General features: G+C 38.1%; 5 protein-coding genes across 7 annotated transcripts in view; 2 read left to right on the top strand and 3 right to left on the bottom strand.

The window, feature by feature from the left end:
* The window catches only part of LOC131771937 (post-GPI attachment to proteins factor 4), a 1,444-nt gene extending 41 nt beyond the window's left edge, over positions 1-1,403 (bottom strand). Inside the window, exon 1 of the mRNA XM_059087809.2 lies at positions 1-1,403. This exon is cut by the window's left edge and continues 41 nt beyond it. Within this exon, the coding sequence (XP_058943792.1) occupies positions 73-1,197 (1,125 nt within the window). The 5' untranslated portion in view covers positions 1,198-1,403 and the 3' untranslated portion in view covers positions 1-72.
* Positions 1,404-3,441: 2,038 nt separating this feature from the next.
* On the bottom strand, positions 3,442-6,640 carry LOC131771929 (AP-4 complex subunit sigma-1). 2 transcript variants are annotated; one of them, XM_059087794.2, is made up of 5 exons: positions 6,402-6,639; positions 6,107-6,193; positions 5,549-5,617; positions 4,586-4,597; positions 3,442-3,949 (listed from the first exon to the last, which is right to left on the bottom strand). In XM_059087794.2, the coding sequence occupies exons 1-5, from the start codon at positions 6,537-6,539 to the stop codon at positions 3,824-3,826; spliced, it is 432 nt and encodes a 143-aa protein (XP_058943777.1). In that variant the 5' UTR covers positions 6,540-6,639; the 3' UTR covers positions 3,442-3,823. The 2 variants fall into 2 exon arrangements, with proteins under 2 accessions (XP_058943777.1, XP_058943778.1); XM_059087795.2 differs by lacking the exon at positions 4,586-4,597 and having other exon boundaries at positions 6,402-6,640.
* Positions 6,641-6,658: 18 nt separating this feature from the next.
* Positions 6,659-7,685, top strand: LOC131771930 (uncharacterized). The gene is made up of 2 exons (XM_059087796.2): positions 6,659-6,892; positions 7,075-7,685. The coding sequence occupies exons 1-2, from the start codon at positions 6,671-6,673 to the stop codon at positions 7,183-7,185; spliced, it is 333 nt and encodes a 110-aa protein (XP_058943779.1). The 5' UTR covers positions 6,659-6,670; the 3' UTR covers positions 7,186-7,685.
* Positions 7,686-8,390: 705 nt separating this feature from the next.
* LOC131771928 (uncharacterized) lies at positions 8,391-13,814 on the top strand. The gene is made up of 2 exons (XM_059087792.2): positions 8,391-8,753; positions 11,916-13,814. The coding sequence occupies exon 2, from the start codon at positions 11,925-11,927 to the stop codon at positions 13,317-13,319; it is 1,395 nt and encodes a 464-aa protein (XP_058943775.2). The 5' UTR covers positions 8,391-8,753; positions 11,916-11,924; the 3' UTR covers positions 13,320-13,814.
* Positions 13,815-14,553: 739 nt separating this feature from the next.
* Positions 14,554-19,094, bottom strand: LOC131771936 (serine protease 23). 2 transcript variants are annotated; one of them, XM_059087808.2, is made up of 3 exons: positions 18,985-19,094; positions 16,417-17,215; positions 14,554-15,555 (listed from the first exon to the last, which is right to left on the bottom strand). In XM_059087808.2, the coding sequence occupies exons 2-3, from the start codon at positions 17,127-17,129 to the stop codon at positions 15,138-15,140; spliced, it is 1,131 nt and encodes a 376-aa protein (XP_058943791.2). In that variant the 5' UTR covers positions 17,130-17,215; positions 18,985-19,094; the 3' UTR covers positions 14,554-15,137. The 2 variants fall into 2 exon arrangements, with proteins under 2 accessions (XP_058943791.2, XP_058943790.2); XM_059087807.2 differs by lacking the exon at positions 18,985-19,094 and adding an exon at positions 18,007-18,200.
* Positions 19,095-20,047: the final 953 nt, after the last annotated feature.

The raw sequence follows: 20,047 nt of genomic DNA, 5'->3' as shown, positions 1-20,047 counted from the left end.
ACAACTTTCATCTCATACATTTGCTGGTTGGGTTTTTGCCTGTTCAGCCAAAAACGCTTTCGAAATTTTAAATCATGGCTTAAACATCAAGAAAAATTCTGCAGAATCTTTCAACCGGTTACTTAGACTGGAATGAACGCCGATATGCGAGACCATGTTTGGAACTACTAAATACCTTTCCAAATTCGATTTGTCTGCGAAGTCATCGATCGCAAAATCCAATGGATATTTTTCACTGCATTGAACCGAATTTAGAAAATTGGCAAGGTCACGTGCGTGAGATCTATTATATAGCACGCCTGGTGTACAACATCGGGCCGCTTGGACAACAGAAAACAAGAATGGCGATAGCTTTCTTAATTCTATCCAGTGAGCTCTGCCAACAGTATAACTAAGTAACATAGCATAGACTGCCCATAAAATGAATGTTAAAGAGATAGAATGTCTCCTTCGCCTTTCTATTTTTAATTGTATCCAAACAGCTAAACATCCTCCAAATAAACCGACCAGTAGAAGTTCTGGTACCTGCGGCCAGCCGAAACCCTGCCATTTCTCAGGGTAGTAGAGTTTCAGAAAAGCCCAATCGCGGCGACTTTTCAAAAGTCTTCCAGGCATCCGATGATTCAAAACGAAGCGTAGGTTGTTAAGCAGATTATTAGATGGCAGTGCATCGTCCTCAAGCATTAAAATGTACGTTGAATTGTGTTTCAAAGCTGTTTCTAAACCCATAATGTAATCTTCTTTCTCCCTTGATCTCGAGGCGGCGTTTCCGTAGGCCGAACCATTGATCACGTTCACAAAATGTGAAAGATAGGCTACATCTTCATTCAGTTGTGGATCAAAATTTAACACGGTGAAAACAGTTTTTCCTTCATCATTAATTACCTGAGGAAGCAAACGAGCGGCGACTTGTAGCGGATAATGTGTGTTTGAACCGCGATAAGCTGTTAACAAAACAGTCGAAAATTCAATTTGACTATCGTGAGTGTAATCGACTTTACCATCAAAATTTCGAAAGAAGTTTCTCGCGTTCATAATTCGCTCTTCATTTTGTGCTTCTAGAAATTCATACGCTTCCGTTGGACTCCTGAAATACGACGAGAAACCAAGCTTGTGGCACATCAAAGGCAGTGCGAAGAGAAACGTTATTATATACACAACCGCGGTAGCAGTCATCAAGTTTCGTTGAAGGAACATTTCATCTCCACTGTATCCAAAAAGCGTTTCCCAAACCCCTAAAACAAGCGCATGGCATGGTATTGTCGAAGAACAAGTTATAGCAATCGAAGAATAACCAGCCACTTCCGAATCACTTCATTAGCATGTACAGCGTACTCGAAATTATTACCGGTGCAATGATTTAAAGGTGCGTTAAAGAACGTCACACAACGCTGCTTAGCGGTCACGAGTTTTTACTAAAATCATCTGTAGTTACTTAAAGACACGAGAAAATTTAAATGATCAGAAGGGTTTCACCTTATCTGAATTTCCTTTTTTCGTGCGGGATTTTGGTTCAGGGCCCATATCGCTACAAAGAACCTTTAGAATTATTAACTCTTAAACAAAAGAACATGAACAGCCAGCCTACGAAGTTCTGTAACGTCCTTGAGATGTGTCACGCAATGATGTTTCCACTGAGTATGCTTGAGCAAGTCTTTGCCTTTTTCCATAATCATGCCAGAGAGCACATTATAAATATTGTAAAGGCCATAATTTGCCCATCAGTTTAAATAAGGCAGCGGACTAAGGGAAGGTACGTTTTTACTGAATTTTTTAATGAGGATATTTGTGATGTTGCTTTCCATTTTTCTTACAGATTAAGTTTTTCTTTTCACCTAATTTGATTTAATTTGATGTTTTATGATAGGTTCTAGGTTACATTTCTACATGTATATTACGCCATGGCACATAGTTTTCTCAGAGGATACGTGCCCTTTTCTGTCTGTACTGAGACATACTAGACTCAGGTATTGTTTCTTCAGCTTCTTGTTCCTGTTGACTAACTGCTGCTTATCTTTTCTCATTTCAATGTCAGTTTGATGCTCAATTTAATCTGCAACAACCTTTCCTGAAACGATTTATTTTTCAGAAAACTCTTTGATTGCCTTATTGTCCCTGCTTTGAGCTTACCCTCTGGAAACATCTGTTTTATTTTAGCTCCAGGCTGATAATCTTCAGATTTGTGGCCACTCATAGGTGTTTTCCTACTTGACAGGTAGTGAAAGTCGGGAAGTTTGCTGTAACTGGGATAGGGTTGTGGAGTTGGTGTAGCTGGAGAAGGACTTACAAAGTCTCAAAGTTTAAACCTCCATAATAAAACTTCAGCTATAAAACATAAATATCCCACACTAATTGTTTGCATTCTCTTGCTTCAGCTTGCACACAGTTAATTTTGAGATATGTTTATATTCAAACATTTTGCATTCACAAGAAAAATGTTCTGAGGTCTCTTTCACATGGAACATACCATGTAGTAGTGAGGGGAGGGTTGCACTTTTGTCAGTCACCTAAAGGTGGGGGGTCAGGAGTTTTTTTTATTAAAACACAAGGGAAGGCCAATCCTTTTTTTGGGAAAAAATACCAAAATTTTCCAGCCCCCTCCCCCCAAGACTTGACAAGATCAGGATGAAAAAGTTCATTGCAGCAGGATGGAATGAAAAATAGCAGCAGGATGTGGGATTTGAAAAGTCTATTTAGGACCCTCTATCAAGTGATCACCCCTGGGGAATGGTGGAGTGGTAGCTATTAAAAGACAGGTTCACCAGCAAATGACTTGCATAATATTTGTCTCAACAATCCAAAGAAGAAAGATATTCTGTAATGCATTCACAACATTTGAACTCTAAGTACTTACATTGATTCCGAAAATTCCAAAAGTTTCAACTCCTCCCCCCTCCCCTCCCCCCCATCATGTGCAGGCAACCAATCCAAACCCCAATCCAATGGGCATTTGACCTTCGTCAATGCCCATGGGTATTTGAACCTTGCCTGGCTGGAATGGGAAATTTGAAGTGGAAGTGTCCCTGGGTCTTTCCAGCAGAATACAAGTATTATATCTTTAAATATCGAGGTGATTAGAGGTACCAGTTTATAAATGGTTCACTTTAGCCTGGAAATAGCTCAGAAGAAATGTCTACAAGGTCTAGGTTTTAAAGACTGGTCAATGTGCAGAAAGTCATTATCCCTGACTTAACCTTTAACAAAAAAAATTGGGTGTGGGTCTTAAGACAGTCTTTGCCCTGGAAGGCAGGAATTAGAACAAACCTGAGTCTTCGAAGGTTCAAATGCCCATTAGGTTGGGGGAGGTGAGGGATGTTGAAGCTTCACATTCAAATTGAATGATGCATCAGCTGTGAGAGTGAATAACACAATGCTGACACTTCACAAGAAAACAGAAATTTAAAAAAAGATAAGTTGCACCTTACCTTTATACACAAAAAAGTGTCCAGAAATTGTTTTAATAACAAGCCAAGAACTGAACTGTAACAGCAAAACTTATCACAAATATACAATAAGTACTTCCATATGCATTCAGTTATCTAATTTAGGCAGCTGAAGGAACAAATATAAGACAATTCTCGGAATAATATTTATAACTGTATCCCATGTGACTCTTATATAATCACACATCTGCACTGAGTTCTGAGTAAATGATTCATATCAAATTATGATGAGATAAAGAGCTCTAACTCAGGATCACAGCTTCTCAGGTTTTTGTTTTCAGGACACCTATCCATTATCCCTTGATCTATGATCATTTCATTGACAAGATGATGCTCTTATTGCAAAGGTTCCAAGGGCAAAATCTTCAAATCCCAACAGATCAGCTGTTTGCATTGTCTAATACAGAAACAGGTGCAAGTATTCTGTTCTTATTTGTCTCCAATATCTCTCCATTCATGATCATTTCATCCAAGATCATGTGTACTTTATCCAGGTTGAACATAATCTAAAGATTTAAGGTACAATCAAGGAAAAGGCAAAGAAGAGTCTTGGCTGTAGACAAAGGAGTTCATTAGTGCCTTGTTTGTGTGTTTAGAACAGATAATAATGATACTGATGATAATGATGGTGACCGTGTTTATCATGATCAATGTTTCATCCTGAGAGGATTAAACATCCATCATGATCATTTCATACATATTATAAGTCATGTGATCAATAGTTGGCTTATCACAACATACAGTATTAGGAGCAAGGGAAACTAAGGAAATCAAGGGTGTATAATAATTATTAATAGTGAATAATAATTGTAATAATTATTAATATTGAATATGCATTTTGGATTAGTTTTATTAGTTATTTCAATATGATATACCAGCCACTGGGTATATTTGTCTTCGTAACATAGAAATAAATGTTTTTACCCCTAAGAGTGATTAGCTTTTAATTTCTCCCTACTCCCCTAAACCACACATTAAGGTCACGAGAATAACAGAAGTGATCACTGACTGAAGGAGCTCTAGATTGTTAAACAAATTCTCCTTGTCAGCACCTTAGAAGATGTAGAGAGAGCAGTATGGAGAATAGATATGCATGCTGATGTCTGGGTGCAAAGGGTTAAAAACACTATTAACAAGGATACATCCAATTCACACTGAAAATAAACAAAGAGAGAGATTCATGTTACTTCTTTAACCCTTAAACTCCTAGAAGTGATTAACATGTAACTTCTCCCCATAATATCTTTACATTATCCAGCAAACAGGTGATGAGAATACCCAGACTTATCAGGTAGAAGTTGCTATCTTGATCTTACACCAAATTCTCATACCTGATTTACAAGGATGTATGTAGCAGCTAGAGAGGAGAATTAACAATCAGATCTTGGGAGTTTAAGGGTTAAGTAAATAAAGGGGGTAAGTTTCTAAATATACTGCAGTACTGTTTTGGTAAGGGCTGGGTATAACAAGAAAACATAGTTTTATCAATTGACCTGATAATAAAAGAGATGTAAATTGGCCACCATCATGATAAAGAGTATCTAAAGGACGTTTCAGGCATTGGCCCTTCAAGAGTTAGGGAGTTACAGTTGTTTGGAGTGTTTGTCCTTTGCTCTCACAAGGGGCTAATGCTTGAAACATCAGGTTATGAAACTCTCTACAGTGGCCAATTTACATTATCAACTCAGTTCATAAAGACTTGATTATCCAATGTATTAAGTTATACACTTCACTTAATTTTAAGAAGTGTGGACAAAGATTTCCTGTATCATTAGTGCTGTTTTAATAACATCACAGTTTTGTACTTTGTCATTGTTGCTATGTCCTTTAAAATAATATAACGTTCGCTAGAAGGGAAAACTTCAACCCTTTCACTCCCAAGATCTCATTAGTAATTCTCCTTACTGTCTGCCATACAGTTCTGGTGATGTTGGTTTGGAGAATTTGGTATTGGATCAACTTATATTCCCTAAATTTCTATTTTCCTTTATTCTCATCACTTGTCTGCTTGATATTGTATTGATATTGTAAAGAGAAATTCTGTCTTGGTCACTCATGGAAGTTAAAGGGTTAAACTGCTAAAATAAAAGTATCTTGAAACTCACCACATTAGAAAAATACCGATCCAAAGTCTCTACAAAGTTATGAATGAACTCAAGTATTGACAATTCATTCTGCAAAGAGAAATTTGGTTCAAATGTTATCTCCTAGAGTCTGAATTGAAAATTAAATAAGTTTACCCTAGAATTAAGAAAGCTTTATAGCTAATACCTTACGAAACAAAAAACAGGTGACACAAGCAAAGGTTATTTGGGGTGAATCAGTAAAAATCAACCACAAAAAGAACATTACTTCGGTTTATGTATGGAGACCCCAACTTTGCAAAAGCTTTAGTATTTTGTGTTCACACAGTGTGATTGGACTGATTGGTGAGAGGTTTAATTCTTACACTTGAAGTGCCTTATTATTTTTGTACTATCAGAACTTATATATTTGGTTAGCATATGCAGGGAGAGGATTTCAAAGTGAATTCAGTATCTATAAAATCTCCCTTAAAAATCAATAATTACAGCTAGGTTACAATTAGCATGGTCACTTAATTGCATATATCAGTAAAAATTCTAAATATTGAACTAAGGTTAAATGTGAATAAAGCAACCTACCTCATCTGAATCAACACCAACTATGAAGAGTAGTGAGGCATATCTCCTGTAGACAACCTTGAAATTCTTGAATTCCATAAAAGGACACTGTTGAGGAAAATAAGGATTCAAATTTTACCTGACCGCTGATCATCAGTTATCACCCGATAAAACGAAGCAAAATAAAAGTTTGATCACAAAAAAATTGAAACCAAGGGTGTATCAAATATATTCAAATAAATACTCATACTCATGAGTACAGAGAGTATTAAAAATATTTTTTCCTGAGTTTCTTAAGAGAAGATGCTTTTTTAACCTGGTCGTCACTCCTTGCCAAACATTTTCGCGTTATCTCAGCTTCCATATTCGTTCTTTCTTCCAGATCCAAGTGTTCGTAGTATTGTGAAACGCGTGTATGTCCTTGCTTATTAACAAGAAGTAGAAATTTCAACATTGCAGTAAACTTTCACCATGTAACAATTTAATGAAACAGAAATTCAGACTTCTTCTTCCCTTTGCCATCAGAATAATGCCAGGCGTTCCTTTAGACCATTCACATGAAGTCGAGGCTTCAAAACAATCAAAATGGCGAAAAATTCAGACGTGGGTGAAAATGAGAGTGTCAAAGACTTCTTCACCACAAACCGCAACGATTTATACAGCTACACAGAGTGCAGAGATATAGGGAAAAAGTTTTTGAGTGACTTGAAACAAGCCGTAATAGGAGAGAATTTACAAGAAATCGAGGAGCCTCGCGCAAAAGCTACGAAATACCTCGAAGAGACAGAAATTTTACAACTCATAGAGGTAATCGAGAAAACCAATGATTTATACTTACAGAGTCTAACATATACTTTCTGTTATGTAAGATCCCTTAAAACCAAACTTACCTGTAACTATCCCAAACGTGTGGTGCTGGTGTACAGAAAAATGGTCAGAGCTGTCAGAAAAAATTACATTTGTCTAATCTCAGCTGTCTCCTTTGATAGGACTTGATTACCAAGCTTGTCTTTGAGAGACCGGAGAAACCAATGGAATTTTTAGTGAAAGAAATAGAAGACGTGAAGGGAAGAGGATCAGAAAGTCAAAGCATGGACTGAACACCTCGCTAAATAGACCAATTTATGAAATTTAAAATGGAAAAAAAAAAGAAAAAACAAACAAACAAAAACAAAATAAAACCAAAACAAAACAAACAAATATAAAAAGAAATTCAAAACAGGAGGAGAAAGAAATACAGATTAAACATTGTCTTGAGAATGTTGGATTTTGAAGATTCTAAGAATGTTGTACACAAAATGCACAATTTATTGGTGTTGATTTATTTTTTTGAAATTTATTATGATGTTTGCAGTGGATTGAAATATTTGTTACAACCATGCTCTAATTGCATTTATTTTTTTAGGAAAAAAGTAGAGAAAAAAAAGAAACATGTGAAAGGTTGAAAGCTAAATAAGAGTTTGTTGAGTTTATAATATTATTCTGAATGGGATCATGAACATTATTGTGTCTCATGTATGCTCAGAATCCTTTACTGTTTCTGTATGAATTGAAGACTGTTCTACTTGACAAATAAATCTTATATTCATTAACTCCTTTACACTCTAATATCAGTATGCATATTCTTCATATAAATGGTTCTCTGTAAATTTCCTTTGCTTCTGACAAGCACAATTTATTTAACAATTGATAGTATCTTTACATGATGATTATTTTCCCTATTCTCATAACTTTTAAGTAGGATTTGAAGGTGATATTGTAAGGAGAGAATAGATGTCAGTCACTCAGGGATTTAAGGATCAATGGCCTGCAAATGTCTCAAACTTGATCCTTTCACTGAAGTAGAGGAAAATAGACACCAGCAGTTGCTGGACTGTGCTGAATTTTGATTTGAATTAATGAAGCTTGTCTTCACTCAATTTGATGTGTCTATTATCATGCTCCAAAGATTAATTATTCCAGATATTTGCTGTCCTTAAAAATCTTCTTTCTAAGATATTTATTTTAAAAACCATATCTGTGGAAGGGTTCTGACAGTCTGCAGGGGTCAAGAGCTTGGAGACTCGCAAGACTCAATTGATGCAAAATTGCAAGGGCTTGTTGCAGAAGATTTCATCAAAACTTTTCAATTAGTTGTAAAAGTATGGGAACTTGGTCTTTTGTGCTTAGATGTAAATTTGAAACTTATGTTTGGAGGGAGTTTTATTTTGCATTAAACGATAGTCTTCACTTTAGGAGGAAAAATGGGAAGCTGTACCATTAGGTAATCATAAAACAGGTTTAATTTCTCAAAACACCAAAAATTCATTCAGCTGAAAACTTACTTTCTTAATCTCCTATGGACAATTAAAAGTTCCTTTGACTGACTGCCGAGGAAACAAAAACTTCCAATTTTTTTTCTTCTTTTCAAGTTTCGCAAACACTGGAATTTCGACTATTTCGGTTTCCGAACCCGTCCAAAGGTTGTTGTTGCGTGACGTATTAACACGTGATCAGGGGAATTGTTTTGGGACGGTACGTCTGGCAGAGTAACCAGACTGAGCTTCGCGAATTTCAGGAATCTCCGGAGTGGTGTATTCTATCAAAGATGATCCAGTCACTTGTCATGCATGAAGGATCCACCAAGAACAAAGATCCTAACTCAGCGCAACTTTACGGTCAATGAACGGTGAGTAAAATTCGTTTGTTTGCAATTAATTCAGGGTTACTGCGGAGATTGTTTGTCTCAAAGCAATATTTTAATCGGTCTAATCCCATACTGATTTGCTGTTGTACGTGTCCAGTAGTTGGAAAGCTTACCACGAGGTAATGGTTGTTACAAGAGATAACTCATCCGTTCTGCCTGCGGCATGCAAATGGTGATTTATTTGGCAAGGCCCACATCCCGTGGTCGAATCGTCCGATTGGGAAACAAATTCGAATAGTCAACTTGCAATTGTTTATCAACTTACAACGATTGCGGAAAATTGCTAGTCTTCCGTGGTTTACAAAGTTCATCTCTGTTACTATAATCACAAATAGGCTTCAATAGTTTATTATGAAGGGAAATAGATAACTTAAATCAAAATAAAAAGGATGTGTACAGGCAAATTCAACGCGAAATTTAATATAATGTTACAATAATATCGTGTGAACATCCAGCGCAAGATATCCCTATCTCCCCTCGGAACATGATTTCGCTCCTTAAATCGAAGTCGAAGGTAACTGTTTCTCTGTTTTAATCATTGATTCTTAACAAAGTCTTCTATTATTGATAGCGATCCGGCACTTCATGGAAAGCTTTTAAATGAGGTCATCTCAAATCAGACTCATTGACTGTGCATAAACGTGTGTTTGTTCTTCCAACGAAACTCGTCGCGACAGATAAATAAATTAGAAAAATACCACGTTTCGTTGACTCCCTCTTCCGGCGTAAAAAAAATGCATGCTTTTTGAGGGCAAAATTCAAAGACCGGGTTTCCGAAATGTTTTGCTTAATCAGATAATTCCTCCGGGTATAGAAGTAATTTGAATGTCGTAAAGTGCAGTACGTTTGTTTTATAATTTTTGCATAATACGAACCAAACTCTTCATCAAACAACAGTGCCTCTCTACTTCTCGTGCTTAAGGGTGAGTACTTTTTATTTGTGACTAGATGGATCTGAATCGATCGAAGCATTGTGACTTTATCTATTTCAAGAATATTCGTCACTTCTTTTTCCGGGAACTAGAGGCATGCTGTTAAAGAAAATTGCTTTGTTGTCATTTTTTATTATCTATTGTCTAAATAGAAGGATAGTCTGCCAGAGCTCGTAAAAATTTCCTGCCAATAAAGTGATATTTTATTGTATGGGCTGCCTCGCCTTCAAAAGTTGTTTGAAAATGACTTTTAGATGGGTCTGGTGCCAATAACGAGTTGGATTTCCATGCTATTTGCAGAGGGAACTAGATGTCACATGTTTTGCAAGCAAGTGGCAAATCAGTTTTATTTTTATCTCAAGGTTAATTTTATCCATTAGTTGATGATATTTTAGTAAAATTTGGTAACAGTTAAAAAGAGCCTTAGGATCTCTTTTTATTTCTTACTGCAATTTTGTTGATCAGGGTTATTTTCTTATACAAGTCTTCTAGTCCTCATAAATGTTGTTTCCAGCTCTTAGAAACTCTTCACTTTTGAAAATCAAAGGAACAATCTACAGTAATAACAGCTTGATTTTACCAGAAACCATCCTTACCTTGCGATGAAAAAAGAAATTGTTGAATAAATGTTTTACTCTATTCCTAAACAAATCACAATAATATGTATTATTATCTGATTCTCTGCACCTCCAGAGAGCAACTGACCAACATGACCTTAAATGCATCATCAGAACATCAGCTTAATAATTTCCAGCAGTTGCTAAAGTCTTGAAACCACTTGCTGTATCAGCATGCTGTTTTTAACAAAAGTGTTGACACCAACTGATGTATTAGCATACTGTTTTAAGCAAAAATCTGATTTTTATACTGTGTGATTTAATAGGAGTGCTAAAAAACTATAGCATTTCTTCTCATGATAATCACATGGACTATAGTGAAGTCAGTCAAATTGCTATTACCATACACTTTATATTTTTTATGTATTGATATATTGTGGGTTGCAATACCTGGCTTTAAAATTTAAGTGCAGGTGTGAGGAAAAAATGTGAAGTTAAGTGGAAATGTACTTCAAAGTACAGGGGAGGGGGGAGTTGGTAGCTACATATGTATGTTAGAAGCTATGATAGGAATGGTTGTACTATACCTTCCTAGTGGTGCAGTAGCCAAAGGGTTATGGCACTGGACTCTGGGACTTAGAGGTACTAGTTCAAGACCTGGCTGTTGTGTTCCCCTCTGCTCTCACAGTACCTCTGTACTCCCAGGAATAAGAATAGGTGGTGGCAAACTGTCAGGGGGAATGTTAAAAAAAAGGGGAGTAACCCACTATAGACAATCCAGAAGGGAGGGTAGTAATACTCCTAGTCACTTCATGTTTTTGAGACTAGGATAAGCTTTGTCACCTTGTAGGCCCTTTGGCTCAACTAGTGACTTTACCTAGGGCTTGAAATAACAGCCAGTCAATAGACAATGTCCAGTCAAATAAAGGTTTTTCCTGTCAACTCCTTTGGAGGCTGATATTTTGTCTAGTTGTTTCGACATGTAAATAAGAATTTAATTTCAAGGGAAATTCGTTACTTTTTGTGAATTGAGTCCCAGGCTGCATATACAGTAAAAGCGTGGTAAATACACTTATTCTAAAAGGGAAGGGGGGGTTCGATGAGATTTTAGGGATTTAAAGGATATTTTTGTGGTCACGTGAGTTGTGTCTAAGCAAAAATAGGTCTGACAGGACAACCTGACCAGCGCTAACCAGGAAATTATTGCGAGCCCTGACACCTGTCGTTAGCCTTCATGAGGGTGGCATACAGAAGTAAGATTTTACTTCTTAAGCACTCAGAAGCTGATTTTACCTTTGGTTATGTCATCGTTATCTACTGTAACAAAGCATATAAAGCAAACCAAACTGAAATTTGTGTCAAGTTATGGTTGGAAAAGTTTACTCTAAACAATTTGTACTTTTCCTGTCTTGGTACCTGGTTTTCTCAGACTTCAGTGAATGTTCATTTTTGTAACAGCAGGATATGCTTAATGCCAATACAATTAGCTGTTTTGATTTTTTTTTTCAATTCATGTTTTACAACTGTTTTGCAATATTTTTATAGGCTTTTTTTTTCTTTCTGTAGGGTCTGAAAATAGTAAATGTTTTAGATCTTAATTTTTTGCCTCAGTACATGAGACTCAAACAGAGGATTTGTTTTTCATTTATTTTCAGTCGGCTGTAATGTATTTGGTCAATTCATACCACCATGTTCTCAAAAACATTGACTCAAGCTGGGGAGACTCAACAATTTCAAGCAACTCACGAAGTGGTAAGAGAACGCGACGGAGAAAAATCGATTCCTCGCATTCATTCTCACAGAGTTCACGCAGAAGTAGTCAGACATATGCTAGCAGTTCAGAGAGTGGCCTGTACAGTGAAGAACTGGTCAATTCTGGTTACTATGGAGATGATGAAGTAGACCGCTGCGCTTGTCCTGAATGCGTTAGTGAGGCACTAGCGGTAAAACCCAAGACTGATATAGTGGCTGACTATGACATTATTAGTGAAGACTTAAGCGAGTCTACAACTCCCGAGTTACAACTAAGCTGTAAACCCATAAAGCAAAGTAACTTTGATGATTATGTGATCATTCCTTCGTCTAAAGAGGAGTTTTTTGCTGACGCTTTAGCGCACAGCACTCCTATCTCGGAGAAAAACAGTCATGGGTCTGGTGCGAGCGTGAAATCAACCGCTGTTGCTCAAGTCACCGTCAGCCTTGAAGCCACTGTCAGTCTGCGCTACTCTTGCAAATTGCTAGAAGAGGATGAAAGCGATAGCTCTTTAACAGGGACTGCTGCTTTGCAGAGAGTTGCCGGTAAAAATGATAGCACAAGTTGTGGGTGGAGAGAGGACATTGTCCGGGAATTACAAAAGCGAAATGATACTGAAACGAAACGGTTTTCACAACTTCAAACCGACAATCAGAGCTGTCGCGCTAAAGTCAGAATCAACAGAGAACTAGCTGAGTATTTGAATAAGTACCCAGACTTGGGACCACAGGCCGAAACAACATGTAACGTCATGGTCAATATGGAAGTGGACCCTATTGAGAGATCAGAACTTTTTCTAGCGATAAGAAACCAACGGACACCTAGCGATGAAACTGGGGAATATCCTCGTCCGAGATCGGACAGCATCGCGCATTTGGCAGCCACTTACTTAAAAAGGCAGAGAACTTTAACCGAAAGAAAGCTGACTGAAAGCGAAGGCTCTTACTCACCCGCATGTGCAAGGTCCCGGATAAGCAATCGCGCGGGAAGACGCGAAAGAGTCCCGGGTAAAAAATGGCGGGAAAGTGTAGTGAATCAGCTCGAGATGAGGAACTTTCTAGAATTTAAGTATTTCACAGACACCCTCGCGCGCAGAACCATATCTCAGTTGAGTATATCAGAAAATTTCCCCCATCCAATGAAAGGTGTGGACGAGTATGACATCATCACAGACGACGAAGTGAGTAGCTTGGACTCTAGGAGTACTCCTATGAACTCGGCCCATTCCACCTCACATTCGCAGGGCTACTACAGTTCTACATTCAGCAGTCGGTTTTTTAACCTTAAACGCGGCAAGCGTAGATAAGTCCTGTAGCCTAAACTGGCAACCGGCATTTGAAGTGAATTAACGGATATTGAGTAGCACCTCAAAATGAAAATTTACATATCGAAGAGAATCGTAATGTATTGTAAACTGAAAGAAGAAATGGTGTATATTGAAAACTAAATCATGGAATTTAATTTTAATTGGACCAAACGCTCCCTAAGTCGGTAAATCAACCGCTGAGCCCGTTTCCAATTTGGTCAGTGACGCTGCCAGGCAACGTTACGCGTCTGATCGGAAGAATGAAACATAGCCACAAGTGCACGTGTGGGATTTATTATTGGACTAAAACAATCGGAAAACTTCGGTTTTTTCGACAAACAGTGATTTGCCTACGACAGTGCAATTGTTAGTAAATGATACTAAATGGAAGAGGTTGAACTTTGTAAGTAAATAGCTGCCTTAATTTTATTACGTCACTTTTGTTGAAAAGGGCTTCGAAGCTTAGCGATTGTATGCATTAAACCCAATATTTAAGCATGAAATTTGGCAGTGATTAGTGATTTGTTTACGAGATGTAACAACTCATGACAAAAGAATATTAACTGAATTGATATTCTCTTGCTCATGATGATGTTTTTACTTCAGTCTTGTTCCCCGGCGTTACTCTTTCCCCCCCCCCCCCCGAAGGCTTGTACGGGGATGCCGTGAGGGGTGGGAGCTCAAACTCCTCCTATTCCCACCACCTTTCTTTCCCCAAACGGTTCTTTGTCGTAATTTTTAAAACGGCTTGCGTATTGAATTTCAGATACAGCGCTGAATCCATGCATTTATCACCAATATCAGGTTGATTCATCGCGGGATAGATTAGTTATTTCAAAACAGATTAAATTTCGCTCAGCAGGATGGAAATCCGACGTATGCATGATGCATTCTTTCATGTTGTTGCGCTAATGCCGCAGTACAACAGTTTATACAACCGATAAGTTAATGATAAAATCATTTCTTGATGAAAGGTTTGCGAATCCCAGTCAAATTACCCTTGCCACTTTGGATAGATACACAAGAAAAATAAGCGGCATATTTGTTTGCAGGGTGGGCTTGTCAGTTTCTTTACAAAGCAAGGAAAGTTGTATCCGTTGTGTATTACCTCGCAATACATCGACTATTCAGTAATAATTGGCCATATGAAAAATTCACTGTGGAGTCATGGATCTGCCTTCCTATTTCCAACGCAGAAAATTGGATCACTCCGTTACCATTAAAGAAACAACCATTCAATTCTACAACTTGACAACATTTATTTTGTATTAAAATGTTCACGAAGATATCTAGATTATGATGTACTCTACGCAATGTGTTGAAAGCTACCTTACATCTCACTGATGCTATTAAATTCAAGGTTATCATGCGATTTCATTGTGCTTTAAAACATTTTTTTCCTTCTTAGCATTGCTGAGACGTCGTTTAATCAAAAATCAAATTACTCAAAAAATTCGTTTCGTTCCCAGGGCTTTTACTACAGGGCAGGAGTTTCGCTCTGGACATAGAGCTTTTAAATGGGGGAGGGGAGGGGATTACATTTTTTTCGAATTAGTTGATAAAAATAAAGTTGCAAATAAAAGTGGACACTTTCCTTTTTCTGCGTGAGAACAATCGTATTCGTCAAAATATGTATGCTATGGCCTGCAGCAAGTAACGTTTACGGTCAATCTCGGGAAACAAATTTAAAGAACCTGCTATGCTATAAGCGAACAAAATTACTCCTTGATGGTTAGAAGAGGTCGATGTGATTTTTATAAATTCCTATTATAGTTTTATATGCCGTCACGGACGGCCTCTCAGTTGCTATGACAACGTCTAAAGCATGCTTTGACAACGGGCATATGCCTCCTTACTTCTTTCTCGGCGCTTCCTAGCCGACTGACGCCTTTTTCGCCTTCTTTCCTTGAGGAACTTTTTGCAGTTTTCTCCTCCAAGTCTGCGCATCCATGTACAGATGTGATACACGTCTTGCTCCTTGAAACGCAGGGCGGCGTTATAATTCGTGCTGTAAAACCGCGTGAACCAGATCCTCCTGGAGTGACCGCTACAAGTAAACTGTGGGGGTCTCCTGGTAATTTTGTCGCGGTTCCCTGAAAATACGCCAACGACGTAGCGTAGATATTTCCCTTTTTTAGGCCTGTGAATTTCGTAGACGCCTGCGCCCGACGAGCCTCTCTGGGCATCACAGCAGTGATAGAGCAGGTTAGCGGAATAAGTCAGAACTCGGCAACTTCTATATATATAAAAGAGAAAAAAAAATGAAATGTAAAAGCCGAGAAATGAAAAATTGGAGTCTTAGTGGATAAAGGAGTTTTAATTAGGTATTTTAGACAAAGTTCGAAACGGTGACTCCCAGATTCCGTGAGGCACGAAGCCACCTGCTGTGAAGAAGGAAAATTCTGTCTTATTCTTGTTCCTGCCTCAAGTATGTGACCACGAAAGATCACACATCACATGTTGACCTGAGGGTAAGACAAAAAAATGTCTGGAGAAAATCAGGCTCAGAAGTTTAAAAAGTAAAACCGTGATTCAATTCATCGTAAAGATAAATCTGTCACTTGAAGTGCTGCGTGGGCGGGAGGTTAAAGCTCTCTCTAATACATATGCAAGGTGAAAGAGGCAATTCACGAAAGTTTTCTCCTTGGCACTGGATATCAAGAAAGACAGTGGAACTGAAGGCATTCCAGTAGGATGGATGTCCACAAACAAGTAAAGCAGGAGAACATACACCAATGGCTACTAAGGGAAGACAAAGTGGAAATGCACCAATCACAGCTGTTGAAACGAAGCTTAAGTCTGCAGAGGTTTACGCGTAAGTAATCGACCTAACAATCGACTTTATGGTGCGAAGTTGAAACGGCGCGGTCTATATCGGAAGTAACGGCATGACTACTTCGCCAGAAAAATGATAATACTTTCATTTTTTTGTCTTTTTCATCACGATAAAATAAACCATAAACATTTACACTATTATAAGTATAAGTGTTTATGGTTTACGGTTTTTAATTAATTATAATTTAATAAGGGAGGTTAAACAGTTAAAACCTCGACGTTTAATATTTGACTAGTCGAGTAGGGGTGAAAATTAACAAACCTGTATAGTAAAGTCCCATCTTTCCTGTCCTCATCAAAACCAGAGAAATTAATTGCCTCGTGTGCGCAGTACGATCCGTAGAAGAAAGTCCTGCTCGGAGAAATGGGCAGAAAGCATCGACTATGATTTCTTTGGAGCTTTATAAGGGCGTAATCATATTTCGTAGCACTTGGATCACTTCCATTCTTCCACATTTTGGACATCTTAGTGGAGCTGATCGCTCGCCATTCTGTGGTACCATTTCTTAACAGGAAACCAACCTTTAGACTTTTGTATCCTTCCACGTAATGGCTTCCGTTGTGTAGACAATGAGCCGAAGTCAAAACGTGCTTGGGTGACACCAGGATTCCGGAGCAACCCGTTGAGATTCTCACGGCTGCGCTAAAGGGGCATTTTTCCAATAATTTTTGAGGTATCTCCACGCGGTCGTCCCCTGAAAATATCACTCGTTTCGACCTATGTTTTGCAGTTGTTGATCGCGAAGTTCTGTGCGCCTTTGAGATCGTCGATTCAAGATTCTCGAGCACTGCATTAACCTCTAGTTTCCCCCTGGTGTTTGTAATAAACACCTTTCTAGGTGATGATAATCCGTAGACGCGTGGCGAGTTGGCCAAGTTTTTTGCAAGTGATTCTTTGCCATTGTACCACAGTGTGTTCCCCTGAACAATTTCGGTCAGCAGGCAAAAAGCTATCAAGGTTTTCACCGCCGTCATAATGGAAGATCGCAGTAACACCGCCGTTTTATGCCACCGCAAAGATGCTACGCCAGTGAGAAAGCCTTGCTACTCCACCTCTACAGCTGAAAAACAGTAACGCATTGAAATGAATCACTGTCATATCAAACGGGATTTCATTATCATTTTAACATACCAAAACCATCAAAACTAAGTTATTACAGCTCAATCCTCTTAGAGCAGGAAATACGTTCTTCATATGATAAACAGGGCATTGAAAACGGAATAATGCGATGTACAAATGATCTCTAATAAGCTTTTGTATCTGTATTGTTTCCTGCGGCCAATTTTACAGGCTGTTGGAGCGATCACAAGATCAACTTTGGCACAGTCTTTGTGGTTTTCTTTATAAGTTGAAAACAAAACAGGTCCCTCAGAGAAATCATTATGACAGATATGGGGCTCGTTAGACGACAAAACTGCAAAATAGAAATATAGTCAGCTCCCAAGTGTTATGTTATTTATTAGATTGACACCAGAATATGTCTCATAACTAACACGAAAATCGGACAAAATTCCACTGATTTGTTCATAAAAGGATTACGTTTTAGCTGCATTTGATAATCAAAACTACTTGAAAAAAAAAATCTTATCAGTGATTCAAAGAAAAGAGAAAAATGCCTGAAATGCATGTTACGAGACAACTGGCGATTCTTTAAAAATTTAGCCTAAAATGTTCGTAATTTGAAATCCGGTTTAAATTAATCTCCTTTATCCTGAGTTATTCCATCGTGTTGTTTGTCTTATTCTCTCTTCCTTTGTCCCTAACTCTTGTTCCTAGCTTGAAATTCCACGACTGCAATTTTTTCAAATCTCATACAAGTTTAAGGTAATTTAGTACAGGACAGAACCTTACACGAAATACCGCGACGCTGCTGATACAAGGATCTCGTTCAGAGAAGAGGGCCAAAGAAACTGAATTTGACTCCCGGCCGACGACGAAGATAAGTCAGTGAAAAATTTATGATGATTAAGCGGATTAAGCCCGAAGCACAGTACTTTTGGATACTTCTCTCCTGTAGAGTGAATCAAAAGCTAACTGACCCAAAATTGGTTCGTTACATTTTTGAACTGAGTCAGTTTGATTGAGGGCAGGATTGTGGAAACTTTTAAATTTTTATCTCGTGTTATAAGCCCGAGGCCTGCAGTGAGGCTGTGTACAGACACAATCGCAAAGCACTTGAGTAATTCACCCCTGTGTTCTGATCCGTCAGTCAAATCTCCAGTTTCTGTTGTGTTTTATATTTATTTATCCAAAAGTAAGAATATTTACCTGAATCCTGTGGCTCCCACCAGGGGTACGGAAAACTTAGCTTTCCCTTGAAAGCAATTTTCGTGCACGAAAAACGAATCGTTCATTTTTTTAAGAGTGTCCGCGGGGACACCAACGCATTGGGCAAAATTAGCAAGAATGTAAACTTTGAACTCAAATTTGTTTCGAAACACTATCTCGCCTTTAAAATCACAAACGCTCATTGATATGTTCTGCCTTAGCAAATACATAGTGCGCGCAGTTACATAGAATTCCGTAAGTAAAGAGGACATGCAAATATAATTTCTGTACACCATATGTAACTCGAATCCAAACACACTTCTTTTCACAAGGACTCTCCGCAGTAGTATTACTACAATTTGTTTGTTCAACCCCAATAACAATCATGCAATATTTACACCAACGCAGATTAACGGATTATTTCTTACGAGCTTGTGGAGAGCACTGAATGTGCTTTTTCGTCCGCACTAGAGGTAAAATATCGTTATCTGTTCCACAAAACGTGTACATTATACTCATTTCTAAAAGTTCTCGAAAAAACAGCCATATTTCAATACGTACCGCTGTTAAAATGTCTGAGCCAAGGGCTAAAGAGTTGTGTCTTACGAAAGATGTTCTTCCTGCAAGTGATCACGACTTGACTGAAAGTTCAAATGACACTTTAAGGAAAGTTATAACCTGCAGATCAAGGAAACAGACCAGGTCACGCAAAATAATTCCTGGTGTTTATTTAAGGCAAAAAACGTGACAGAAGATAAGTTTATAAATTGATACAGCGCCAGATGAAACCAGTTTCCTTTTTTGTTTTTTTTTCTTCGGTTCTTCTTCTTCTTTTTTTTAAATGGTTTTGTCGGTAAAGCCATGAAGATCGCTGAATGAATGACGTTGTTTTCGGGTGGTCGGTTTTTTCTCTTTTAACTGGCTTCCTGCGATTAAATATCTGTTTATTCATGTGGTGAATAAGAAACACAACCAGTTTTAAGAAGTGCGGTTTACTTGTTAAGGATACAGGTTATCAAGGGGCTGCAGTGAACATTGCAAGGTGACACTATCAAAATACCAACGTTATTCACCTCCCGGACAGACACGGACGTGTTTCATATATAAATGCGGTATGATTGAGTGAAAAGTAACCCCTGAGATAGAGTGCTAAAAAATGTTTGCAAATATTTTTTGCTACAATACTCGCGAGTCATCTGCTTTAGTCCAGTCTCGAGATCGGGTTCGCCCGAATGCGGATCTTTGATCGGTATGTCAGAGCGACGGCTGGTGATTACCGCTAAGAAATACACTTTTGCAACAATCTGTCACCTTAGAGAAACAAAAAACCTCTTATACATTCAAAGTATCAAAGCTTCAGTCGTTTTAGTCAGTTTAACAGCTCTAAATATTTTGGCTTAATGCCCGTAAGTTGTCTCACCGGCAAATTTGCGGAGTGAACTTTGTCCCTTTCATCTCATCCCCATGACCCCGATTATCCGGCACTTTTTGGGACCAGATATCCGGTTCCAAAAAATTAAGATAATGAAAATACACGAGAGAGCATACGGAGGAAGCTTGGGCCAAAACTTTCAGGACCAACGAATTCGAAGTAACCGCTGTCCGGGAATTGGGCCCATGCTCC

Source organism: Pocillopora verrucosa, chromosome 7, assembly GCF_036669915.1.
Source record: "Pocillopora verrucosa isolate sample1 chromosome 7, ASM3666991v2, whole genome shotgun sequence".
NCBI lineage: Eukaryota > Metazoa > Cnidaria > Anthozoa > Scleractinia > Pocilloporidae > Pocillopora > Pocillopora verrucosa.
The sequence above is the reverse complement of the archived record's forward strand: the minus strand, read 5'-3'. Positions and strand labels throughout refer to the sequence as shown.

Excerpts from the sequence above, each read along its gene's own strand:
- LOC131771936 (XM_059087808.2), bottom strand. The coding sequence starts at position 17,129 with ATGACGGCGGTGAAAACCTTGATAGCTTTTTGCCTGCTGACCGAAATT. Across the intron at positions 15,556-16,416 it reads GATGGGACTTTACTATACAG|AAGTTGCCGAGTTCTGACTT; the intron begins GTTTGTTAATTT and ends TTATATATATAG.
- LOC131771930 (XM_059087796.2), top strand. The coding sequence starts at position 6,671 with ATGGCGAAAAATTCAGACGTGGGTGAAAATGAGAGTGTCAAAGACTTC. Across the intron at positions 6,893-7,074 it reads AAATTTTACAACTCATAGAG|GACTTGATTACCAAGCTTGT; the intron begins GTAATCGAGAAA and ends CTCCTTTGATAG.
- LOC131771929 (XM_059087794.2), bottom strand. The coding sequence starts at position 6,539 with ATGTTGAAATTTCTACTTCTTGTTAATAAGCAAGGACATACACGCGTT. Across the intron at positions 6,194-6,401 it reads TGGCAAGGAGTGACGACCAG|TGTCCTTTTATGGAATTCAA; the intron begins GTTAAAAAAGCA and ends TTTCCTCAACAG. Across the intron at positions 5,618-6,106 it reads TTGGTGTTGATTCAGATGAG|AATGAATTGTCAATACTTGA; the intron begins GTAGGTTGCTTT and ends TTCTCTTTGCAG.
- LOC131771928 (XM_059087792.2), top strand. The coding sequence starts at position 11,925 with ATGTATTTGGTCAATTCATACCACCATGTTCTCAAAAACATTGACTCA.